This window comes from Dryobates pubescens, chromosome 26, assembly GCF_014839835.1.
Source record: "Dryobates pubescens isolate bDryPub1 chromosome 26, bDryPub1.pri, whole genome shotgun sequence".
NCBI lineage: Eukaryota > Metazoa > Chordata > Aves > Piciformes > Picidae > Dryobates > Dryobates pubescens.
This window is the reverse complement of record NC_071637.1, coordinates 1739432-1766096: the sequence shown is the minus strand read 5'-3', so window position 1 is coordinate 1766096 and position 26665 is coordinate 1739432. Positions and strand designations below refer to the sequence as shown.

The window sequence follows — 26665 nt, the reverse complement described above, 5'->3', positions numbered from 1 at the left end:
GGTGATGCCTGGACCTGCTCTGTCTCATGAAAGTGGCATTTCAGAGAAGTCACAGCAGCAAACCTGACAAGTGGCAGTTTTGTGGGGAGCCTGGGGAGCTGCCCCTGCTGCCAGATGTTGAAGTGAAGAGGTTGTGAGAGAGGCAGGGCAGGGGGAGGATGGTAAAACCAGGTGAGGCAGGGCAAAGGAAGGGATGAATTGTTCTGTTCTCTGAGGAGCTCCCACGAATGGTTCATTTGGGATTTTTATATCTTCCCCCAAAATGCTGTCCAGCATTGGGCAGTTTTTAGGTCAGCATGTTGACAGAATGCTGCTCCAGTTGACCAAGTGGGTCTTGAGCTCTCAGGAGGACAATAGAAGGCTATATGGTCACAGGCTTCCATTCTGCTCTGCAAGTGGCTTTGAGAGCTTTTCTCTCCAGGATGGATTTGGTGGGATGAGAAGGTGCATCTGGAGGGAGAGTTGTTCCAGCAGGTTCAGGCAGAGCTCTCTTTTGGGACTTGTCAGGTAATGATAGAACTAGGAGCAATGGGGTTGTTCGGTTTGGAGAAGAGAAGGCTCCAAGGAGACCTAATTGTGGCCTTCCAGTATCTGCAGGGGGCTCCAAGAAAGCTGGGGAGGGACTTTTGAGGGTGTCAGGGAGTGATGGGACTGGAAATGGGGAGATTCAGCTTGGATGTTAGGAAGAAGTTGTTCCCCATGAGGGTGGTGAGACCCTGGCACAGGCTGCCCAGGGAGGTGGTGGAAGCCTCCTGCCTGGAGGTGTTTGCAGCCAGGCTGGAGGTGGCTGTGAGCAACCTGCTGTGGTGTGAGGTGTCCCTGCCCATGGCAGGGGGTTGGAACTGGCTGAGCCTTGGGGTCCCTTCCAGCCCTGACAATTCTATGATTCTGTGACTTGCTGGGGCTGTGAGAAGCTCCTGAGGGTGTTCAAGAAACATGTGGCTGTGGCACTTTGGGACATGGTTTAATGGCCATGGTGGTGTTAGGTTGAGGGTTGGACTCTGTGACCTTTTCCAGCCAAAACTATTCTATGGTTCTATAAGGCAGCTGAAGCCTGGCAGTGGGAGGAAGGGCTGAGGTATCTGAGGTGGATTACATTCTTTTCCCTTTCTCTTTATTCCTGGGGATAACCACTTTCAAAACTCATTTTTGTCTGTGTCACAGGGGAATGAGAGGTCTGTCTTGCTCTCTTCCCTGGGAAGGATAAGCACAGCATCCCTAATCCTTTCTCTACCCTTGCACGCTGCACACTGCTGCTCTCCATGCGTGCATCTGTCTGCCTTTATGGTAACTGTAACCTTTCCCTGAACCAGAGATTTTCCTCAGCAAGAGACCTTGGGGATCTGCCTGGGCTTTCCTAGATACATTTTTAATAAACACAATAATTGGACTGCAAAGCCTACTGCCTATCCCCCACCACTTTGCTCCATGGGACAGTCATTTCCATGCCTGCAAACCCCCCCCAGCAGCCCCCCAGTAATTCACAGGCAATCAAAGGCAGGATGACAACTAGGACAAAACTGGTGTGTGTTGGGATGAAACCAGTCTGCAAGGATGATTAGAGGACTGAGCACTGCCTGGTGAGGAGAGGCTGAGGGAGCTGGGGCTCTTTAGTCTGGAAAAGAGAAGACTTAGAGGGGATTTAATGAATGGTTATAAATACCTGAGGGCTGGGGGTCAGGAGGGAGGGGACAGGCTCTGCTCACTTGCTCCCTGGGATAGGACAAGAAGCAATGGATGTAAGCTGCAGCACAGGAGGTTCCACCTCAACATGAGGGGGAACTTCTTTACTGTGAGGGTCACAGAGCACTGGAACAGGCTCCTCAGAGGGAGAAATAGCATAGCATAGCATAGAGTAGAACAGAATAGCATAGCATAGCATAGCATAGCATAGCATAGCATAGAGTAGAACAGAATAGCATAGCATAGCATAGAGTAGAACAGAATAGCATAGCATAGCATAGAGTAGAACAGAATAGCATAGCATAGCATAGCAGAGCAGAGCAGAGCAGAGAAGAGAAGAGAAGAGAAGAGAAGAGAAGAGAAGAGAAGAGAAGAGAAGAGAAGAGAAGAGAAGAGAAGAGAAGAGAAGAGAAGAGAAGAGAAGAGAAGAGAAGAGAAGAGAATTAACCAGGTTGGAAAAGACCTCTGATATCACCAAATCCAACCTGGCACCCAACACCACCTAATCAACTAAACCATGGCACTAAGTGCCCCATCCAGGCTCCTCTTAAACACCTCCAGGGATGGTGACTCCACCACCTCCCTGGGCAGCACATCCCAATGGCCAATCTCTCTTGCTGGGAAGAACTCCTTCCTAACATCCAGCCTAAATCTCCCCTGGCACAGCTTGAGACTGTGTCCTCTTGTTCTGGTGCTGGGTGCCTGGGAGAAGAGACCAAACCCCACCTGGCTACAGCCTCCCTTAAGATAGTTGTAGGGAGCAAGAAGGTCTCCCTGAGCCTCCTCTTCTCCAGGCTAAGCAACCCCAGCTCCCTCAGCCTCTCCTCCCAGGGCTGTGCTCCAGACCCCTCCCCAGCTTTGTTGCCCTTCTCTGGACACCTTCCAGCAGCTCAACATCTTTCCCAAACTGCCCAGAACGGGACATAGGCTCCAGGTGTGGCCTGACCAGTGCTGAGTACAGGGGCACTCTCCTTCTTTGCAGACTTTCAAGGCCTGTCTGGATGTGTTGCTGTGTGACCTGAGCTAGATTGTATGGTCCTGCTCTGGTGGGGAGGGTTGGACTCAGTGATCTCTTTGGGTCCCTTCCAGCCCCTGACATCCTGTGAGCCTGTGACCCAGTGCATCCTCCGCCTCATGAGCTGTGGGCTTTATGTGGTGCCTGTAAATAATGGTCTCAGAAAGAGATGAATTATTTAGGCACCAAAAAGAGAGAGGGAGAGAGAATCAAGCCTAATTGGAGCTATATTTCTGTTCCCCATTTTGGTTTGTGTACAGTAAGATGACTTCTGCAGAGACATTTTTATCCCGGGGCGGGGGGAAGGGAAAGAATGACAAGGCAACAAGAAAGCCATAATTGCACTGATTTTCAGAAGTGCTGGCATTACCAGGGATCTGATGTAGTGTAAGACATGAATCAGAAAAAACAAAACAGCATATAAAATTCTATTAACAACCCCTTCTAGAATGGCTGCCACGGGAGTGCTATCCCCGGTGATCAGTTCGGCTTGGTCACTAGCAGTGCAGACGAGGGCTGACGAAATTGCATCTCATTCCCCCCACTGAAGTCATGAAATCACTCTCCACATAACAAGGAGTTAGAGTTCTCTGCTGTCCACCATCCTTGACAGGATTCCAGGTCTGGATTGTAAAAGTGTCGATGTTTTCAACACCCAGAGCAAAGCTTTCTGGGCAAGATGTAAGCAGGCAAAGATGTTTATTACGTTATAGAGCAAGGCTCTCTAGTATCACAGTATCACAGCATCACCAAGGTTGGAAGAGACCTCAAAGATCATCGAGTCCAACCTGGCACCACAGACCTCATGACTAAACCATGGCTCCAAGTGCCACATCCAGGCCCTTCTTGAACACCTCCAGGGATGGGGACTCCACCACCTCCCTGGGCAGCACATCCCAATGCCGAACGACTCTCTCAGTGAAGAACTTTCTCCTCACCTCCAGTCTAAACTTCCCCTGGAGCAGCTTGGGAATGTTTAAGGATGTTGCTAGGTCTTGTAGGAAGAAAATTAGGGAGGCAAAAGCACATTTGGAGCTTAGCCTGGCCTCTGCTGTGAAGGACAACAAAAAGTCCTTCTATAAATACATTAATAGCAAGAGGAAGGGCAGGGACAACCTCCACTCCTTGGTGGACATGGAGGGGAATGTTGTAACAAAGGATGAGGAGAAGGCAGAGGTACTTAACACCTTCTTTGCCTCAATTTATACTAGCAGGACAGAATGTCTTCCAGACAGCTGGCCTGCAGAGCTGGCAGAAGGAGCCAGGGAGCAGCATAGTCTTCCTCTGTTCCAGAATGGGGTAGTTGGTGATCTGCTTAGCCACTTGGATTCCCACAAGTCCATGGGACCAGATGGGATCCATCCCAGGGTGCTGAGAGAGCTGGCAGATGAGCTGCCAAGCCACTCTCCATCATTTTTCAGCAGTCCTGGCTCACTGGAGACATCCCAGAGGACTGGAGGCTGCCAAGGTGGTGCCCATCCACAAGCAGGGCCGCTTGGATGAGCCAGGGAATTCCAGGCCTGTCAGCCTGACCTCAGTGCCAGGCAAGATCATGGAACAGGCATCTGGAGTGCAGTCACACAGCACTTACAGGGTGGCCAAGGGCTCAGGCCCAGCCAGCATGGGTTTAGGAAGGGCAGGTCCTGCCTGACCAACCTGAGCTCCTTCCATGCCCAGGTGACTGCCTGGTGGGTGTGGGGCAGGCTGTGGATGGAGTCTGCCTGGACCTCAGGAAGGCCTTTGCCACCATCCCCCACAGCAAACTCCTGGCCAAGCTGTCAGCCCATGGTTGGATGGGAGCACACTGCAATGGGTTAGCAACTGGCTGGAGGCTGAGCCCAGAGACTGGTGGTGAATGGTGCCACAGCCAGCTGGCAGCCAGGCCCCAGTGCTGTGCCCCAGGGATCAGTGCTGGGCCCCATGCTCTGTAACATCTTCACTGATGATCTGGATGAGGGCATTGAGTCCATCAGCAGTAGATTTGCAGCTGACACCAAGCTGGGGGCAGGAGTTGATCTGCTAGAGGGCAGAGAGGCTCTGCAGAGGGACCTGGACAGGCTGGGCAGATGGGCAGAGGCCAAGGGCAGGAGATTGAACACATCCAAGTGCCAGGGGCTGCACATTGGCCACAACAACCCCATGCAGAGCTACAGGCTGGGGGCAGAGTGGCTGAGAGCAGCCAGGCAGAGAGGGACCTGGGGGTGCTGGTTGATGGTAGGCTGAACATGAGCCTGCAGTGTGCCCAGCTGGCCAAGAGGGCCAATGGCATCCTGGCCTGCATCAGGAACAGTGTGGCCAGCAGGAGCAGGGAGCTCATTCTGCCCTGTGCTCAGCACTGCTCAGGCCACACCTTGAGTCCTGTGTCCAGTTCTGGGCCCCTCAGTTTAAGAAGGACATTGAGACACTTGAAGGTGTCCAGAGAAGGGCAACAAAGCTGGGGAGGGGTCTGGAGCACAGCCCTGTGAGGAGAGGCTGAGGGAGCTGGGGTTGCTTAGCCTGCAGAAGAGGAGACTCAGGGGAGACCTTCTTGCTCTCTCCAACTCCCTGAAGGGAGGCTGTAGCCAGGTGGGGGTTGGTCTCTTCTCTCTAGCACCCAGCACCAGAACAAGAGGACACAGTCTCAAGCTGTGCCAGGGGAGGTTTAGGTTGGATGTTAGGAAGAAATTCTACACAGAGAGAGTGATTGGCCATTGGGATGTGCTGCCCAGGGAGGTGGTGGAGTCACCATCATTGGAGGTGTTTAGGAGGAGACTTGATAGGGTGCTTGGTGCCATCGGTTAGTTGGTTAGGTGGTGTTGGATTAGTTGATAGGTTGGACTGGATAATCTTGAAGGTCTCTTCCAACCTGGTTTATTCTAAGCTGCTATGTCCTTTTCTGGTGCTGGGTGCCTAGGAGAAGAGACCAACCCCCACCTGGCTACAACCTCCCTGCAGGGAGTTGGATAGAGGAAGAAGGTCTCCCCTGAGCCTCCTCTTCTGCAGGCTAAGCAACCCCAGCTCCCTCAGCCTCTCCTCACAGGGCTGTGCTCAAGGCCTCTCCCCAGCCTTGTTGCCCTACACCTTCAAGTCTCTCAATGTCCTTCTTAAACTGAGGAGCCCAGAACTGGACACAGGACTCAAGGTATGGCCTGAGCACTGCTGAGCACAGGGCACAATGACCTCCCTGCTCCTGCTGGCCACACTGCTCCTGATGCAGGCCAGGATGCCATTGGCCTTCTTGGCCACCTGGGCACACTGCTGGCTCATGTTTAGGCAGCTGTCAATCAGCACCCCCAGGTCCCTCTCTGTTTGGCAGCTCTCAGCCACTCTGCCCCCAGCCTGTAGCTCTGCCTGGGGTTGCTGTGGCCAAAGTGCAGCCCCTGGCACTTGGGTTTGTTGAATGCCATCCTGTTGGGCTCTGCCCATCTGTCCAGTCAGTCGAGGTCCCTCTGCAGAGCCCTTCTGCCCTCTAACTGACCAACATCTGCTCCCAGCTTGGTGTCATCTGCAAATTTGCTGATGACTGACTCAGAAGGCAGAGGTGTCCCATCTCAATTGGTCATTTCCTACTGGCTTAGGGGTAATTAAGGCATACAGTATGTCAAAATAACAAAACAATATTCTGACACATCCAACCAAATTCTGCCAAGCTTCTCTCCTTCACTGCCAAGGTCTTTACATTGCTCTCTGAGTCAAAGACAAAACATAGCTTTCTCTAACTAAGGCAAAGGCAAATAGTCCCTAGAATCCTGCAAAGCTGTCTGAAAACAACCTCTTTGACATATTCCCATAGTCTTCTAAACCTCTTCCAACCCTGGATCAGATACTGATTAATAATAATAATAATAGTAATAGTAATAACAACAACAATAAATGGAGGGGAAAGAAGGAGGCAGGGCATTTTTAACAGCCTACAATAGGGCTGATTTCTTTTGCTCTGAATTGTTCAGGGAACTGGCTCTGAGCAACCTGATCTAGTGTGAGGTGTCCCTGCCCATGGCAGAGGGATTGGAACTGCTGGGTCCCTGCGATCCCTCCCAACCCTGACAATTCTGTGATTCTATGAGCTCCATTCTTCAGGAAAGATGTTGAGTTGCTGGGACGTGTCCAGAGAAGGTGATGGGTCTGGAGCACAGCCCTATGAGGAGAGGCTGAGGGAGCTGGGGTTGCTTAGCCTGGAGAAGAGGAGGCTCAGGGGAGACCTTCTTACTGTCTACAGCTCCCAGAAGGGAGGTTGTAGCCAGGTGGAGGTTGGTCTCTTCTCCCAGGCACCCAGCACCAGAACAAGAGGACACAGTCTCAAGCTGTGCCAGGGGAGGTTTAGGCTGGATGTTAGGAAGAAATTTTTCCCAGCAAGAGAGATTGGCCCTGGGGATGTGCTGCCCAGGGAGGTGGTGGATTCACCATCCCTAGAGGTGTTTAAGAAGAGCCTGGATGAGGCACTTGGTGCCATGGTTTAGTTGATTAGATGGTGTTGGGTGGTAGGTTGGATTTGATCATCTTCAAGGTCGTTTCCAACCTGGTTAATTCTATTCTATCCTATCCTATCCTATCCTATCCTATCCTATCCTATCCTATCCTATCCTATCCTATCCTTTTTAGCTTTTTTTCCCTGGTGATGTGGTGCTGCAGGTCAGCCACTGCGTGGGCAGCACACAAACTGCCTGTAAGCTGCAGGAACTTGTTTCCTCCTTTTTGACCACATCCCCCCAGTCAAAATCCTGACCATCTGAAAATTAGTGTCAAAGGAGCTGGGAACATTTCAAAGCCAATCTGTAGACTGTCTGTGACTGGCTGTTAATAAATCTTTCTGTACAGCCTTTATCCTTCCCTCCCCTCCTGATGTGTTGGCCTTGCTCTTCGCACGATGGATCTCCATGTGCCACCATGAGGCAAATCAATTTCGATCCCTAAGCCTCAAAGCTGCTGACATGGAAAATCAGCACAGCTTCACTTCTTGGCATGGGGCTTTGGGACTCCCAGGTGTGAGCACAGCACCCTTGGCATCCTCCTGGGCATGTGGTGCCAACCGCCCCCCCCTCCCCCCCCCCCCGCAGCCACCCCGCAGCAAGCACCAGGGGATTTTCCTTGCTGACCCCAAGTGACTTCCACCTTCTCCTGCCACCTGAGCTTATGATTCTGTCCCTGCAGCTGTTCTGTGCCTCTGTGGTTCCTGTGCTGGAGAAATGTATCAAAGTCCCCTTCATGCAAACGTGGTCATGGAATCATAGAATCACACAGCAGTGGGGGTCAGAAGGGACCTTTGGAGGTCATTGAGTCCAACGCCCTGCCAAAGGCAGGATCCCCTATGGCAGCTCACACAGGAATGCATCCAGAGGGGTCTTGAAAGTCTCCACAGGAGGAAGCTCCACAACCTCTCTGAGCAGCCTGCTCTAGGACTCCAGAAGTTTTTCCTCATGTGCCTGTGGTGAGTCAGGTGTGTGGTGGGAGAGCAGTTTGCTCTCTCCCAAGGAAATGAGAGGTAGCCTGCCTCTACCAACAAGGCCAGGGAGACTGGGGAGAGGTCTCCAGCACAAACCCTGTGAGGAGAGGCTGAGGGAGCTGGGGGTGTTTAGCCTGGAGGAGGCTCAGGGGAGATCTTATTGCTCTCTAGAGCTTCTAGAAAGGAGGCTGTAGCCAGGTGGGGGTTGGTCTCCTCTCCCAGGCACCCAGCACCAGAACAAGAGGACACAGTCTCAAGCTGCACCTGAGAAGTTTAGGCTGGAGGTGAGGAGAAAGTTCTTCACAGAGGGAGTAATTGGCCACTGGGATGTGCTGCCCAGGGAGGTGGTGGAGTCACCACCCCTGGAGGTGTTCAAGAAAGGCTTGGATGTGGCACTTGGAGCCATGGTTTAATTGTCAGGAGCTGTTAGGTATTAGGCAATAGGTTGGACTTGATGATCTCTGAGGTCTTTTCCAGGCTGGCTGATTCTGAGATTCTTTGAGCTTCAGTTTTATCTTTTTCATTGTGTCTGGGCTCTTTTCCTCTTTATATGGCCCAAGATTGTCTCTCAACCCGGTGTGCCCTGCAGCTTGTGGGGACTCTGGCTCATAGTGAATCCTTTTATATGTGTGTAAGAGAAAGGGAAAGTCTCTGCATGACAAGGCAACATGCTTCTCTGGCTTCTGACCCCATCTGATGTGTCATCCAGCTTTGGCACAGCTGAGACACCCCACAAACCTCCTGCCTGTTTTGCTGCAGCCCCTTCACCAAGCTGTGCTGCTGGGAGTGGAGCAGTCCCCTTGGGGGCACAGCTCTTGGGCCTCATGTCCTGCTGCCATCTCTGTGTCCAGCTGGGCTTGGGTGGGAGGGTCAGGATTGCCATGGCTGCTCGTGGGGTGATACAAGCACTCCATAAATACTGTGTCCTCCCTGATCAAGGTGTAGCCCTTGGTCACACCTCTCAGCCTCACAATCAGCTATGTTTGTCCTCATTCTGCAAACTCCCCAGCTTTTGACAAGGGCTTGTAGTGGCAGGACCATGGGCAATGGCTTTGAGCTGGAAAAGGGAAGATTGAGACTGGAGATGAGGAAGAAGTTCTGCGCAGTGAGGGTGGGGAGACACTAGCACAGGTTGCCCAGCAGAGCTGTGGATGTCCCTCCCCTGGAGGTGTTCAGGGACAGGTTGCATGAAGCCTTGAGCAACCTGGGCTGCTGGGAGGTGTCCCTGCCCACGGCAGGGGCCTGGAACCAGATGGTCTTGAAGGTCCCTTCCAACCCAAACCATTCTATGACTTTTGAGGCTGGCTTTGATCTGTCATACCCATCTAAACCCTGAAGTGTCTAGAGGGTCACATTCCTATAGCAGAGAGCTCCTGCAGGCAAAGCCTAGTTACTGAGTGAGGAATGGCACAGAGCCTGTGGTGGTTTGTGTCACCTGGATGACTGAGGTGGAATGGATCACACCAGCCTACGTATTTCCTTGTACCTTACCAAGAATGAATGTTCCCTCTTAGGCTCTTATTTACTGTTGGATGTTATTTGACAGGGCAAATATTTACCTGCAATAATCCTGCAAATCTCTGTCCTCCTCACTGTGAATAACGTGGCTCTGGATCGATGCTTGGCTGCAGCTCCTGGATCCTCACACAGAGCATGGGTCAGAGGAGAGCTGGGGGCACTGGACGTTTGCCATGTTGCCAAGGAGAATGCTTTCCCAGGCCTTTGGGCAAGTTGTGTCCTCTGTGATAAATGCCAGTGCACAGCAGAGAGATGCTGCTGGCCACCTGTGGAGCATTTCTTACCCAAGGACAGGGCAGAGGAAAGGGCAGGAGAAAGCTTCCTCTGTAGACGTGCTCCACACTTGGAGCTTCCTCCTGAATCACCTGCATGGTGGATGTGGAACAGCTTTAGAAATGTGGCTGTGGTTATGGCTTTGGCTGAATCACATCTGGTCCCTGAGGAGCTGCCCTGCATTGAGATGTCAGAGTGGCTGGTGGGCAGCCAGGCAGAAAGGGACTTGGGGGTACTGGTAGACAGCAGCTGAACATGAGCCAGCAGTGAGCCCAGGTGGCCAAGAAGGTCAGTGGCATCCTGGCCTGGATCAGGAACAGTGTGGCCAGCAGGAGCAGGAAAGTCACTGTGCCCCTGTACTCATCCTGCCCTGTGCTCAGCACTGCTCAGCCCACACCTGGAGTCCTGTGGCCAGCTCTGGGCTCCTCAGGTCAGGAAAGATGTTGAGATGCTGGAAGGTGTCCAGAGAAGGGCAACAAAGCTGGGGAGGGGTCTGGAGCACAGCCCTGGGAGGAGAGGCTGAGGGAGCTGGGGTTGCTTAGCCTGCAGAAGAGGAGGCTCAGGGGAGACCTTCTTGCTCTCTGCAACTCCCTGAAGGGAGGTTGTAGCCAGGTGGGGGTTGGTCTCTTCTCCCAGGCAGCCAGCACCAGAACAAGAGGACACAGTCTCAAGCTGTGCCAGGGGAGGGTCAGGCTGGATGTTAGGAAGAAATTTTTCCCAGCAAGAGAGATTGGTCATTGGGATGTGCTGCCCAGGGAGGTGGTGGAGTCACCATCCCTGGAGGTGTTGAAGAAGAGCCTGGATGAGGCACTTGGTGCCATGGTTTAGTTGATTAGATGGTGCTGGGTGATAGGTTGGACTTGGTGATCTCAAAGGTCTTTTCCAACCTGACTAATTCTATTCTATTCTGTTCTATATCTGGATGTCCCCTAACCTGAGGTCAGCTGCACTTGGGGAGCCACCCAGCCACTGCACAGGAGAGGGTGAATGGATCCAAAGCAGCCTCTTCTTCCCTGTGGGTGCTGGCAACACTGCCACATGGGGTCGGGCAGGATGGTTCTGCTGCTGGGTGGTTGGTGGGAGCTTGCTAGGGCTTGGCTTTCTTTGCAGTTCAAGAGGAGGTACAACATAGGAGTGAAAGCTGAAGCAGCAGCAGCAGCACTGACTGTGGTTTTGAGTCTGATGGCAGACAGAGTGCAGGGGCACCGTGCTCATCAGGCCATCTCACAGCACTGAGGTGAAGGACACACAGGAAAAGTTATTCCCAGAGCACCCAGGAAAAATGAACACCTGGAGGCCTCAGGGGTCAATAACCCTGAGAGGGTTCCTTGGGAGAAAGCCCTTAAAAATAAAGGGGTCCAGGGGGGCTGGACCTGCTTCAAGGAAGAACTGATGAAGTGAAAGGAATGTTGTATCACAGGATGAAGAAAAGCAGAGGTACTTAACACCTTCTTTGCCTCAATTTATACTAGCGGGAAAGAACATCTACCAGACAGCTGGCCTGCAGAGCTGGCAGAAGGAGCCAGGGAGCTGCATAGTTTCCCTGAGTTCCATGAGCAAGTGATAGGAGCTCTCCTCAGCAGCTTAGACCCCCACAAGTCCATGGGACCAGATGGGATCCATCCCAGGGTGCTGAGAGAGCTGGCAGATGAGCTGCCAAGCCACTCTCCATCAGTTTTCATCAGTCCTGGCTCACTGGAGACATCCCAGAGGACTGGAGGCTGCCAAGGTGGTGCCCATCCACAAGCAGGGCCGCTTGGATGAGCCAGGGAATTCCAGGCCTGTCAGCCTGACCTCAGTGCCAGGCAAGATCATGGAACAGGCATCTGGAGTGCAGTCACACAGCACTTACAGGGTGGCCAAGGGCTCAGGCCCAGCCAGCATGGGTTTAGGAAGGGCAGGTCCTGCCTGACCAACCTGAGCTCCTTCCATGCCCAGGTGACTGCCTGGTGGATGTGGGGCAGGCTGTGGATGTGGTCTGCCTGGACCTCAGCAAGGCCTTTGCCACCATCCCCCACAGCAAACTCCTGGCCAAGCTGTCAGCCCCTGGCTTGGACAGCAGCTCTCTGAGCTGGGTTAGGAACTGGCTGGAGGCTGAGCCCAGAGAGTGGTGGTGAATGGTGCCACAGCCAGCTGGCAGCCAGGCCCCAGTGGTGTGCCCCAGGGATCAGTGCTCTGTAACATCTTCATTGATGATCTGGATGAGGACATTGAGTCCATCAGCAGTAGATTTGCAGGTGACACCAAGCTGGGGGCAGGAGTTGATCTGCTGGAGGGCAGAGAGGCTCTGCAGAGGGACCTGGACAGGCTGGGCAGATGGGCAGAGGCCAAGGGCAGGAGATTGAACACATCCAAGTGCCAGGTTCTGCACATTGGCCACAACAACCCCAGGCAGAGCTACAGGCTGGAGTCAGAGTGGCTGAGAGCAGCCAGGCAGAGAGGGACCTGGGGGTGCTGGTCAATGGTAGGCTGAACATGAGCCTGCAGTGTGCCCAGCTGGCCAAGAGGGCCAATGGCATCCTGGCCTGCATCAGGAACAGTGTGGCCAGCAGGAGCAGGGAGGTCATTCTGCCCCTGTACACTGCACTGGTTAGGCCACACCTGGAGTCCTGTGTCCAGTTGTGGGCTCCTCAGGTTAGGAAGGAGGTTGACTTGCTGGAAGGTGTCCAGAGAAGGGCAACAAAGCTGGGGAGGGGTTTGGAACATAAGCCCTACGAGGAGAGGCTGAGGGAGCTGGGGTTGCTTAGCCTGGAGAAGAGGAAACTGAGGGGTGACCTTATTACTCTCTGCAACTACCTGAAGGGAGGCTGTAGACAGACAGATGTTGGTCTCTTCTCCCAGGCAGCCAGCACCAGAACAAGAGGACACAGTCTCAGGCTGCACCAGGGGAGGTTCAGGCTGGATGTTAGGAAAAAGTTCTATACAGAGAGAGTGATTGCCCATTGGGATGGGCTGCCTGGGGAGGTGGTGGAGTCGCCATCACTGGAGGTGTTCAGAAGAAGACTTGATGGGGTGCTTGGTGCCGTGGGTTAGTTGTTTGGGTGGTGTTGGATTGGTTGATGGGTTGGATGCGATGATCTTGAAGGTCTCTTCCAACCTGGTTTATTCTATGTATTCTATGTATTCTATGTGCTCCAAGTTTGAAGCAGAAGTCAGCCAACTGCCATTGCCAGGGGAAGTTTAGGCTGGAGGTGAGGAGAAATTTCTTCACTGAGAGAGTTGTTAGCCATTGGGATGTGCTGCCCAGAGAGGTGGTGGCGTCCCCATCCCTGGAGGTGTTCAAGAGGGGATTGGATGTGGCACTTGGTGCCATGGTTTAGTCATGAGGGCTGTGGTGAGAGGCTGGACTTGATGATCTTTGAGGTCTCTTCCAACCTTGGTGATTCTCTGATTCTGTGATTCCCCAAAGCCACCTCCTGCCTGAGAGCCTTCTCCTCTGGGCTGTGTGTGCAGCAAGGCAGAGAAACATCTGGGCTCAGGCTGCATGAGCTAGAGGTGCAAATCTGGCCCAATGCTTTGGATAGATAGTGAGAGCTGGGAACAGGCATCTCCATTCCCATCCCTGCACACCCCACCAGTCTCAGGGAGCGTGGTGGTTGGGTGCAAACACATCCAGGAGGGCCCTAACACCCCGAGGGATGTGGCCTGGCTTTTTCCAAGCAGACAAGAAGGCTCCATGGCTGAAGCCCTCCCCAGCTGCCCTGCTGCCTGATCCCAGAGCAGCCCTGAACCCAACCAGCCTCGGGCTGCAGAGAAGCTCTGGCTCCAGCACCTCTTGCCCAGCCTTCCCCCAGTGTTGCCTGGTGCAGCCTGCTGATAAGAGCAGAAGAAAGGGGGGATTGTTTCTCTCCCTTATTCCTTTGTGAGGGGCATGTGTGCTGTTAGAGCAAAGGGAGAGGATTCTGTGAAATGCTCAGTCCTTGCTCATTGCTGGCTGCTGGTTGCTCCTCACTTCTCTCCTTGACCCACAGTAACTTTTGGCTGTAGCTTCAGATCGTGTTCAGAAGATGTCCACAGCTTGATGAGTTTATAAGTCAGGTGCTAATCCAGCCATGTAAAAGAAGATCCAATTTTACTGTTAAAACCCAGGCTTCCTATGCTTGGGGCACTGGAGACAGAGGGACCAGCTCATTCCCCTGTAAAATTAATTTTCTCCAACTCCTGCTTCTTCTGCACCCACAAAGAGGCAGCATCAGGGTCCTGGTCAGCACAGATTTGGTCAGGGTGTGCACAGTTGCTGTTGCTGGAGCATGCATTCAAGCAGCAGGCACTCCTGTCCTCCTCCTTCATCCTCCAGTAGCTCTGCTCCTCACTGGCCAAAGCTACCCTGGAGGAATGTGCTGTCTCACTCTGTTATCCATCATCCTGCCCACAGGAACTTGCTCCTGCCAGCTCCTGAATCCTCTTCCAGCCTCACTTCTCCCCAGACCTCCCTCTTAGCCTTCTCCTGCTGCACAAGCTCTTGTGTCCTTCCCCATGTGGGTCATCTGCAGATCCTGGGGGGTTTGGGTGCCTCCCATGCATCCCTGTCTCCCTCTCCAGAACATCACCCCTGAGGTGAGGAGCAGCATTGGCAAGAGGCCGTGATGGGGTGTCTCCAAGAGCTGCTGCTGCTCTGGTAGCACAGGTTGTCCCAGCTGGTGCCACTGCAGCTCTGGCAATGGGACCTTGCTATGCAGGTCACCCAGTGCCCCACCAAGGGGTTCAATAATGCTGACCTTCCTCTAGAGAGCAAATAATGTGCCCCCAGCCCTGTGCTTGTGAGCTAGGAGGGAGCAGCTGTTAATGTGGTCACTTGCTCTGACTCTCTTGGTCCTGTCCCTGGCTTGGGTGTCACCTTGCTGGGACCAAGAGCCTTTCTCCTCATTGCAGACCCTTACACATTTCCCTGTGCCAAAGGTGCAAACCTAGAGAGCTGTAGCCCAGCAAAGCATGACGAAAGGGTGGTGAGGAAGCTTCATAGCAGGAGCACAGCAAGATGGATCATTCCCACATGTGCCCACATCAACCTCCCCTCCACCCCTCTGTCCTCTGACAAGTGGGTGGAGACAACCCAGGGCCCCCTGTTCAAACATGACTTTCAAGAAGGAAACATGGGGTTTAGACATGATTTGGTTGTTGTTGGAGCTTGGTTATACCTGCTGCAATGCCATCCTGTGGATGGCTATGCAAGCATGGAGCACAGCTCCTGTTCTGTGCGCGGGGCAGCTTGGTCCATGCCTGCTGGTACATAGCCCTGCAGCAAAGCCCCCACAGCTGGGGCATGGAGAAGCACAGGGGCCTGAAGGTAAGGAGGGGGCCAGAGGAGAGTCGTTGTCCCATCTCTGAGAGCACTTAGACCTATCCCACTGCAGGCAGAGGCAGGGGTTTGCTACCCCAAGCAGCACCCAGCTGCCCTGCAGCGTGAGCCAGGAGAGGGGCTTGCAGGAAGAGCTTTGTCGTTCCAGCTGATTCCAGTGTTGTAATTTGAAGAGGCATAATGTGTAATCACAACGACTGTCATCTGTTTGACAGTGGAATACCCTGGATCCTTTTTGTCTCCCGTAATGGGCAGCCCTTTAGCAGCTTCTCTGGAGTCCTGGTGGGATGAATGGGTTCAGAGCTGCTCACTAATCTAATTTGTAATGTATCAGCATAATTGGCTGTTTAATTTAATTCGAATTAACATAAGAATAGGAAATATAATCTGCAGGGTAGCCCACATGGGGGTGGGAAGGAGCGTTGGGTGTTACTGCTCTGCACTGCACCCACACTCTGAGGCCACCCTCGGCGGGCACCGAGACATCACCACGGATGTGTCCAAGGGCAGCCCGGCCTGCGTGAACAATAAACCACCCTCCTTTCCCACCCTTCCCAGGGGCTATCTGCCTCATCTGCCTTCCTTGTCTCCCCAGCAATCTGTTTAAGGCGCAATCAGAATAAAGGTGGTTTGCAGGGGGCCGTTGGTGGCGGCGCCGGGGCGGCAGGCGCCCGCTCCCCTCCTCAGCCTTGGACGTTGGCTGCTCTGCCTCTGCTGGTGCACAGCTTTGATTGGCATTTCGATACCTCTGCACAGCGCTGGAGCTGTTTGGAGAGCTTTGTGATTTCAACAGGTCTTTTGGCTTGTGGTTTGTGCTGTGTGTTTGGGGTTGTTTTATTTTTGCTCCCTGGGTGGAATAAGGCTGAGGCAGAACGGTGCAGGGCTGTGCAAAACCACCTCAAAGCCCTCCGGTGAGCTGCTCGGCGGCAGCAGCAGCACAAGGAGCTTGTAGGTTTGAAGAGAGCTTTAGGAAACTTTGAGTGGGTTTTTACATAATTTGGTTAAGTACAGCAAAGCCACTTGCTTGTATACCTGATACCAAAATAAGCCAGTTGGAGGAACAAGTTTGCTGTGCAATGATTTATTTAAATCCCTTTCTGCAAAGCATGGAGTGAAATCCTCTTAAATCACTGGGAGAGAATGGATGTACCTCCAGGAGTGCAGCCCAAACAGAAAGCAAGCTGCTAGATGTATTAAATGGGATCTAACTGTCTCCTGTTGTGCACATCCTCTGCCTTTTCCCCCTGCAATACCCCAGCCAGACAGAAGCTGGCTGGGGAAATAGCTGGGCTTGAATTTCCCTTGAACAGCAGCCGGGGTATGGAGCTATCAGCCCAGGCTACCTATTGGATTTCTTACAGCACTTGGATTTCCCTGCAGCCAGTGGGAATCTCGGAAACATGAAGGGTTGGGAGGGATAGGACAAGAGGAAATGACCTCAAGTTGTCCCAGGGGAGGTTTAGGTTGAACATGAGAGACAGTTTCTTCCCCCCAAAGGGGGGGAACGTGGGCATGGCATACTGCAGACCCTTCCCTCAGCTGCAGCAGGATTGTGGCAGGGTGCCTAAACACAGTGGGACAGAAATTGTCTCTACTCCTCCCTGGCAAAAATAAGATAGAACAGACTCCTGCTGTTCAGAGCAGTGGTGGAGTCCCCATCCCTAGAGGGACTGAAAAGCCATGAAGATGTGGTGCTGAGGGACATGGATCAGTGGTGAGCTGGCAGTGCTGGGTTGGCAGTTGGACTTGATGATCTTGGAGGTCTCTCCCAACCACAACCATGATTCTATGGTGTGCTCTCCCTGCTTTTTTCTCACCTCTGTTTGCAATGGGACAAAGAGATGCAAGAAATGGGAGCTGAGCTTTAGCAGAGGATGAGGCTCTTCCAGGCCCCATTTTGGGGGGAGAAGGAGAGTCCCTCTCCTCTGGCAACCCCAGGGACACATCTCTCCCACTGTGAGCCCTTCCACCTCTCCACAGATAACTCCTTGCTCCCTGCTCCTCTCCCACTGACTTCTGCATTCCAGTTCAGCCTGGGGTTTCTGTTACCAAGGCTTTGCTCCCTGCAGGCTGGGGTGAATGGGGAGCAATCTGAGCGGGAGCTCCGGGGCAGTGGATAAATAAAGCCTGCAGTGCTTAAGTGGTTTTGCACACATCTGAGGTTTTGCTCTTAAACCAAGTATTAAGTCGAAATCCAAGCATGAAACTAGGTGATCTGGGAAATTTAGCTTCAAATCCATCTGGATAATACCCTGGCTAATCAGAATTTCAAATGCTGTAATAGTATTGTGAAACAGTAGCTGTTCAGAAGAGGTCTCCTCTGCCAGAGACTCATTATAGCCTCTGCTGATAATTAATAATTTTGGATTCACACTCACAGTCTGAAGCAAATATGTTTGGCTCTGAAGTGCAAACGATTGCACAGGTGCAAGAACATCTTCCTTTCCCCATTTAACTTGGAAAGGCTTGGAAGTAAACAAGCAAGCAGAAAATGCAGGAAGCAGAAGGAGTGCCAACAGCACTGCCTGGTCAGGGCACCTCCAGCCTCTTCAAATGACATTGGAGCTGTTATCAGCGAGCTGGAGCCCCTCCTGGGGGAGGGCAGGATGAGAGAGTTGGTGTGCTTCAGCCTGGGGAAGAGAAGGCTCCAGGGGACTTCCTAGTGACCTTCCTGCAGGATCATACAATCCTAGAATGTTTTGGGTGGGAAGAGACGTTTATAGGTCATCCAGTCCATCCCCCCTGCAGTCAGCAGGGACAGCTGCAAGCAGAGCAGCTTACTCAGGGCCCCAAACCACCTCACCTGGAATGGGCCAGGCAAGGGGCAACTCCCATCTCTCTGGGTGACCAGGCTCTCACCACCCTCAGTGTCAAGCATTTCTTTCTTCTCTCTAGTTTAAATCTCCCTCTTCTAGTTTTGAACCATCACCCCTTGTCCTGTCACAGCAGGCCCTGCTCAAAACTCTGTCCCCAGCTTTCTGACCACCCCCTTTAAGCACTGAAAGGCCACCAGAAGGTCTCCCTGGAGCCTTCACGTTTACAGGTTGAACAACCCCAACTCTCTCAGCCTGGCCTCACAGCAGAGGGCTTCCAGCCCTGCCAGCATTGCCATGTCCTGCTCTGGTCCAGCTCCAGCAGGTCACTTTCTCTGCTGTGCTGAAGTCTTTGAGCTGGAATTGGGGAGATTTAGGCAGGAGATTAGGAAGAAATTCTTTAGAATGTGGGCAGTGAAATGCTGAGGCAGGTTGCCCAGGAAGGTTATGGATGTGCCCTCCCTGGAGGGATTCAAGGCCAGGTCTTGAGCAGCCTGGTGTAGCAGGAGGTGTCCCTGCCCAAGGCAGGGAGGTTGGAGCTGGATGCTCTTTAATGTCCCTTCCAACTCAAACCATTCTATGAATCTATGAATCCATGACATGGCTGTGCTGCTTCATGGCACAGCTCACCTGGCTGTGGTCTCAGCCCCGAGGGTTCTACTGGGTGTTTGGCAAGCTAAAGATGTGCCAGAGGGATGCAGCATGGGAGAGGAGGGCAGTGGGGATGCCCCATCTGGATCTGAGGTGTGCAAGGAAGGACTCACGGTGTCCCCAGTGGACACCACACTCAGTCTCATGCCCTACCTAGCTACAACCTGCTGGTGCCTGGGACTGTTGATGTCTTTTTAATGAAAATAAAACCATTTTCACCCAAATGTACTTCTGTATTTGCTACAGAGGGCTCTTTGCTGAGGCAGCAAGGCAGTGACACGTTGCCAAATGTCTTTTGCACCTTTCAGACCTACAATGGCCAGAACGAGAGCAACGAAGACTATGAGATCCCTCCCATAACGCCTCCGAATCTCCCTGACCCTTCCCTCCTGCACCTGGTGGACCACGAAACTGGATATCACTCTCTGTGCCACAGCCTCCCTCCAAACAGCCTGATACCAGCCTACCCCTACCAGAACATGGACCTGCCAGCCATCATGGTCTCCAACATGTTGAGTCAGGATGGGCATCTTCTCTCCAGCCAGCTCCCCACGGTCAGTGACTCTCTCCTCTGCCTACCTGTGATTAAAGGCCCTCTGAATTTTGAGTTAGGAGTCAACCGAAGGTAGAAGGGTGTTAAGGAGGAGATGTTGGGGCTGAGGGCTGGGAGGAGCTGGTGACACAGCCCAGCCTTGCTGCACTGCTGCCCACCAGGGTTGGGGGTGGCGGCAGACACTTCAGTCACCTGCGTGGCCGTGCTCATGGTGGCAATTTTGTGTGTCCAGTTTGGTGTCTTCCTGAGCCTTGTTAACCACTCAAGAGCAGGGGGGAGGTTGTTTTCATCAGTGTACCTCATGTTCTCACCAAACCAAAGTGCATGTGCTCCATACCCTATGTGAAGGTAACCTGCCAAAGCCCCTAGTTCATGGGATCACAGGATCAAAGGATCAAGGGATGCTAGGAGTTGGGAGGGACCTCTGGAGATCTGCACGAGGGGATTGAGTCCATCAGCAGTAAATGTGCAGGTGACACCAAGCTGGGGGCAGGAGTTGATCTGCTGGAGGGTAGAGAGGCTCTGCAGAGGGACCTGGACAGGCTGGGCAGATGGGCAGAGGCCAAGGGCAGGAGATTGAACACATCCAAGTGCCAGGTGCTGCACATTGGCCACAACAACCCCAGGCAGAGCTACAGGCTGGGGTCAGAGTGGCTGAGAGCAGCCAGGCAGAGAGGGACCTGGGGGTGCTGGTCAATGGTAGGCTGAACATGAGCCTGCAGTGTGCCCAGCTGGCCAAGAGGGCCAATGGCATCCTGGCCTGCATCAGGAACAGTGTGGCCAGCAGGAGCAGGGAGGTCATTCTGCCCCTGTACACTGCACTGGTTAGGCCACACCTGGAGTCCTGTGTCCAGTTCTGGGCCCTCAGGTTAGGAAAGATGTTGAGCTGCTGGAAGGTGTCCAGAGAAGGGCAACAAAGCTGGGGAGGGGTCTGGAGCACAGCCCTGTGAGGAGAGGCTGAGGGAGCTGGGGTTGCTTAGCCTGCAGAAGAGGAGACTCAGGGGAGACCTTCTTGCTCTCTACAACTCCCTGAAGGGAGGTTGTAGCCAGGCACCCAGCACCAGAACAAGAGGACACAGTCTCAAGCTGTGCCAGGGGAGGTTCAGGCTGGAGGTGAGGAAGAAATTTTTCCCAGCAAGAGAGATTGCCCATTGGGATGTGCTGCCCAGGGAGGTGGTGGAGTCACCATCACTGGAGGTGTTTGGGAAGAGCCTGGATGGGGATGCTTGGTGCCATGGTTTAGTTGATTAGAAGATGTTGGGTGATAGGTTGGACTTGATGATCTCAAAGGTCTTTTCCAACCTGGTTAATTCTATTCTATTCTATTCTATTCTATTCTATTCTATTCTATTCTATTCAAGTCCAGCCTCCCTGACAGTGTTCATAAGAGTGGTCAGTCATTGGCATGTGCTGCCCAGGGAGGTGGTTGAGTCCCCAGGCCTGGCTGTGTTTCAAGGTGGTTTGGCTGTGGTGCTTGGGGCTATGGTTCAGGGGTGACCCTTGCAGAGTAGGGCTCTGGGTTGGACTTGGTGATCCTGAGGCACTTTTCCAAGCTGAACATTGCTGTGATTCTGATAGCCCCTACACCCCACACCCATTCTCCTGCTGGGAGATGGGCCCCCAACCTGTCACCCCTATGTCCTGCTGTCCCCAGCAGCCTCAGCAGGAGAAGCATGGGTGCCCCATGAAGGTAAAGCTGCCCTATTGATTTCAGGTGGGAACCAGATCCCCCCTTGCACTTGCACACTCAAATTGCCTCTCGGCTCGCGCCGAGGCAAGGGGATACCTGGTGAGGTTTCAAATGACTCTTCTGGAGGAGCAGCTAGGGCAGGGATAATGAAGTGAAGTGCAGCTCTGGGAAGAAACTTCAGGGCTAATTAGACCTTGCGAGGCCTCTGGAGCAGCAGCAGCAGCACCGAGGGGAAGGCTGCGACTTGATTTTGACAGCGGCATTGAATTATTCCCGCTGCTGTTTAATAACACTTCCCTCTTTAGCAAGATTTAGCCCCATGGTTAGTTGGCCACGTTGTTTCCTCTCTGAGATCATTGATTTGCAGCGGCTGGCATCGATATCACCCAGTTAATTTTGCTTAAAGAGAGTGTCTGGAGCCTGCCACCGCTGCCTGCTGGCTGGAGGGCGCAGGGTGTTGATTGCCTGAGGAGATAACTGGCCTGAGAGGTGGTGGTATTTAAATATTTAACTGGGACATTAGCTCTTCGCCTAGGAAAGTCCCAAGGCTTTTTTTCCAAGCCTTGCTGTGTCTCCCAGCCCCCACCCCCCACCCCCGTTAATGTGTTTAAGGCAAACTATCCTCTTCTGCCCCATCAATATTGAACCACCGGCCCGCTGCGAGGGAATTGACCGTTGCTGAGGGCTCTGCCTTGGCTCTTTAGGTTGTTGGGTGATTCAAACATTCATTTCTGAGACAAGGAAAAAAAAAAGAGAGTCAATTTCAGATGAAGCATTCTTTCCCCTGCCTTCATTTAAAGCATGGCCCCTTTGCCTGACCCCTATTTTCATAACACCATCATTTCATCCCCCGCTGATTGTCTCAGTTTTTGAAGGGGGGGTGATGTGGCACTTATAAATCACTTCCTAAAATACCCAAAGAAAGGAGAAGAGAGGGATTTATGAAGCAGCTTCTCTCTGTCTGAAAGAATTTATTTTGGAGGAGTCCTTGGGAAATGTTCTCTTTCTTGCTTTATGGAAGTGCTTTACAAATGCAGCGGCGTGCCAATAAATCAGGGGCTGAGGCGGGGAAGATAAGAAGGGGGCTTAGTGGGCTGTAAATGTAGAGTAGAGAGATTAAGATTTGTTTGCCCCTTACCACGAAAATAAAAAGTCCAGTGAACCCTGAATTTTACAGCCAGGAGTGAATTGAACCTCTTTAGTTCTGAGAAGAAGCTCTTGGAGCTGCAATACATCTTCAGAGGTCCCAGCAGCAAAGGGAGTAGATCAGGGAGAGAACGGCGCTGTGGCTTCAAGGCAGAATTGAATCCTGCCTCACCCTCCTGCCAAAGCCTCTTTCCTGTGCCATCAGACTTCTCACACCTTCTGGTGCTGCATTTTGATACCCAAATCATAGAATCATAGCATTGTTTCCGTTGGAATAGCCATCTGAGATCATCAAGGCCAGCCATCAACCTAAGAGCACCGTGGCCATTCCAATCATGTCCCAAAGTGTCTTCATCACCTCCAGGGATGGAGACTCCCCGACCTCTCTGGCCAGCCTGCTCCACTGCCTGACCACTCTTGCAGGAAAGACATTTTCCCTAATATCCAACCTAAACCTCCCCTGGCACAAGTCCAGGACATTTCCTCTTGTTCTATCACCTGATAAGAGTTTCCTCGAAGTCCAGCACCAGCCAGTGGGCAGCATTTGTCCCATAGCTGTGTGTGTGGCTCCTGTGGGTGAGAAAGGGAGCAGTGCATTCAAGTGGGAACACAACAGAATCCCAAGGGAAAAGCAGAGGTTTATATCCTATGGTTGATACCCCAGGACTTGGGGACAGTGGTGGGTGAAGAGCTGGAGATGAGCCAGCACACAGCCCAGCCCCAGCCCTGTCCTGGGCTGATCCCCAGCAGTTTGGGCAGCAGGGACAGGGAGGGGGTTCTGCCTCTCTGCTGTGCTCTGCTGAAACCCCACCTGCAGTGCTGGGGCAGCTCTGGAGTCCTCAGCACAGACATGGAGCTGTTGGGGCAGAGCCAAAGGAGGCTCCAGCAACGCTGGGAGGGCTGGAAGCCCTCTGCTGTGAGGCCAGGCTGAGAGAGTTGGGCTTGTCAGGCTGGAGAAGAGAAGGCTCCAGGGAGACCTGGTGGCCTTTTGGTATTTAAAGGGGCTGATAGGTGAGCTGGGGACTGAGTTTTGAGCAGTGCCTGTTGTGACAGGACAAGGAGGGACTGTTTGATACTAAAAGGCAGGTTCAGACTAGAGAGAAGGGAAAAAAATTCTACTCTGACAGTGGTGAGATCCTGGCCCAGGTTGCCCAGAGAGGTGGGAGATGCCTCATGCCGGAACCATTGCAGGTGAGGTTGGTTGGTTCTCTGAGCACCTTGCTCTCGTTGCAAATGTCCCTGCTGAGTACAAGATGTTTGATTAAGATGACTTCAAAGGTCCCATTCCATGATGCTTTGTTTCTATACCTCCACATGCCCACTGAGCCATTGCCCACTTGGTGCTGGCCACAAGAACCCAACCGTGGCTAGATGACAGCACACGGCACCCAAGGTGCTGCAGCCCTGCTCAAAACTCAGGGACCTTGGCTGGGTGTTTGCAGCCAGGGGCAGAAGTGAAGTTGGTTGCTAACACTTTGTGGTGGTTTGAGCCTTAACTGGGAGTTAAGAGCTCAGATGGGGGCAAGGCTGAGAATCCCTCCCCCCCTCCCCACTCCTCTTTCCCAATAGAGAGGAAAAGAAAGGGAAGGAGCAAATCCACCAAGAAATAATTTGGAGTTGGCTTGGAAGTAGAGAGGTAAAGAGTTTTCTTTAAACTATATATATATATATAAAACAGGAAGGAGTCTCAAGGGTAAGGAACAAGGATGGATGGGGAAAAAAATAAGAACACAAAATCAGTCTCTCTGAAGAGGTGTGGATGTAGCAGGGAGAAGGATCAGGCCTGACCACATGGCAGAGAAGCAGGGAGCCAGCAGCAGTCCTTGTTCAGGCAAAGGCAGGAGCCAAGAGAGCTAATGGCTGTAATACCCTCCTTTTTATAGGCTTGCTGGACAGGGGGGGGGGAGTGGAACAGACTAACTCAGTTTCTCAGGGCCAAAAACCCCTGCAGGAAGAGCCCTGCTTCCAGGATGGGTGTAAGCCATCACACACTTCCAGAAAGAGAGGAGCTACTGGCACCCAGGCAGTGCTGGGGGCCAGGCTGGGAGCAAGCCTTGCCTGGGTGCTGCCAAGGAAGTGTGTGGAGGTCTTATCTTTGTTCCATCACCCACGTTGCTCGTGCAGAGGCTGAAGCCAGGAGCTTCTCTGCTCATTGCTGGTCTTTGCTGTAGTCTGTGCTGGGTTTTGCAAGTGCAGCTATTTCCTGCCTTGGCTGCTGTGCCTTTTGGTTTGAGCACAGTGACAAATGACAAGCAATTTAAGGTACATTGGTCAGACTTCTCCTGTAAAATAGGCAGCTTGGGCTGGTTTTTTTGCATCCTCATGAAAACATCTTGAGCTGCTGAAAGAAAACGTGAGCTAGGGCTCGCTGGGAGTGCTGGGGCTGGTGTAGTCCTCTGCTGCTCAGAATCACAGAGTGGTTTGGGTTGGAATGGATCTTAAAGACCATCCAGTTCCAACACCCCTGCCATGGGCAGGGATGCCTCCCGCTAGCCCAGGCTGCTCAAGGCCTCATCCAGCCTGGCCTTGGACACCTCCAGGGAGGGAACATCCACAGCCTCCCTGGGCAACCTGGTTGCATTCCTGTGCAGACTACCCTGGGGGACCCTGCTCTGGCAGGGGGGGTTGGCCTTGATCTCTTGAGGTCCCTTCCAACCTCTAATTTACTGTGATACTGTGAGACTGTGAAAACTTGATGCTTCTCCAAACCTGCTCAAAGGAAGTTGCTGTGCTGGGACATGCTGAAAAGCAGCCTCTTTTCCCATGGCCCACAGTGTGGGGCTGCAGCCACCCTGCTCCTTTCCTGCTCTGTCATGGCCAGCTGAATTTAGGGCAGAGCTGTGTGCATTGTGTGGAGAGAGCATCGTTTTGGATGTGTGGCAGCTGTTGACTGGAGAGAGTAGCAACTGTCCCTGTGTCTGCATCCTCCTGGTGCTTCTCACTGCAAGGGATCTGTCACTATGTCATAGGCACTGACATGTAAAGGTGCTCATGCTGTCCTGCACCTGGATCAGGGAAACCAGGGTACCAGTCCAGGCTGGGGGATGAAAAGATGGAGAGCAGCCCTGTGGAGAAGGACTTGGGGATGCTGGTTCATGAGAAGCTCACCATGAGCCAGCACCTTGTGTTCCCAGCCCAGCCCAACCAAGTCCTGGGCTCGTCCCCAGCAGCACGTCCAGCAGGGGCAGGGAGGGGATTCTGCCCCTCTGCTGTGCTCTACTGAGACCCCACCTGCAGTGCTGGGGCAGCTCTGCAGTGCTCAGCACTCAAGGACCTGGTGGAGTGAAGTCAGAGGAGGCTACAGCAATGCTGAGAGGCCAGGCTGAGAGAGTTGGGGCTGTTCAGCCTGGAGAAGAGAAGGCTCCAGGGAGACCTTCTTGTGGCCTTTCAGAGCTTGAAGAGGCTGATCAGAAAGCTGAGGTGTGATGGTTTTAGGCTATGCCTTTAAGATTATGCTGGGGGGGAAACTTCAACCCACCCCAGTGGGGACAGACTTCTTAGCAGAGGCTGTTGTGACAGGACAAGGAGTAAGGGCTTGAAAGTGAAAGAGAGAGATTCAGACTAGAGAGAAGAAAGGATGTTTTTTACACTGCAGATGATGAGACCCTGGCCCAGGTTGCCCAGAGAGGTGGGGGTTGCCCCATGCCTGGAACCACTGCAGGTGAGGTTGGTTGGGTCTCTCTGCTCTGGTTGCAGCTGTCCCTGCTGGCTGCAGGGGGATCGGACTGGATGACCTTTTCAGATCCCTTCCAACTCAAGCCAGTCTGTGATGCTATTTCTGTGAGCCCAGGGGGGGTAACTTTTTTTCTGCTGCTTTTTTTTTCTGCAAGCTGATGCAAGTGAAGAGAGGCTGCAGCCACAGCCTGGAAGTTCTTTCCAGTTTCTCGAGTCAAAAGAGATTAGATGGGAAACATGAAAGATTCTTTGGTGGGGAAAAGCACATTCCTGGTGCAAAACTGTTACATTTCCAGTCACCTGTGGAGCCTGTTTATGTAAGGGGGGGGAACAGTAATGGGTGAAGGGGGTGAGTTGTTGTAGCAAGGAGGAGTGGGACCCTGAAATTCCTGGAGAGTTGGGTGGTTGACTTTGCAGCCTGGTGAGCTGTTTCCCAGCACCGTGGGGCTGGGACCAGAAACACAATCCAGCAGTAACCCACCTGCCTGTATCCCACTGTCAAATGGAAAGGAAAAGTAACCTCTTCCCAGAGCTGGGGTGCTCATGCCCAGGCTGGTAGGAAGGCTCCAACAAGAGGCATCCTCTCTGCTGCCCACCAGATGACCTTGAGCAAGGCTTTGCTGCAGGCAGGTTGCAAGCCCAAGCTCCTGGACAGCTCTGCTTGGCTCCCCAGCTGCCATCTTCCCTGAGACCTCTGCTCTCCATCAAACACAGCAACATTTCTTATTCACAGCCTGAGCTGGGGTTGCTGGGAATGGCAGCACAAGCCCTATGAGGAGAGGCTGAGGGAGCTGGGGTTGCTTAGCCTGCAGAAGAGGAGGCTCAGGGGAGACCTTCTTGCTCTCTGCAACTCCCTGAAGGGAGGTTGTAGCCAGGTGGGGGTTGGTCTCTTCTCCCAGGCACCCAGCACCAGAACAAGAGGTCACA

The 26665-nt window shown here is 53.0% G+C and overlaps 1 protein-coding gene across 1 annotated transcript in view; it reads left to right on the top strand.

Moving 5' to 3' along the window:
• TOX2 (TOX high mobility group box family member 2) overlaps positions 1–26665 on the top strand; it is a 243177-nt gene that overhangs the window by 134732 nt on the left and 81780 nt on the right. Inside the window, exon 3 of the mRNA XM_054173557.1 lies at positions 18983–19228. Within this exon, the coding sequence (XP_054029532.1) occupies positions 18983–19228 (246 nt within the window). The remainder of the gene's footprint in view (positions 1–18982; positions 19229–26665) is intronic.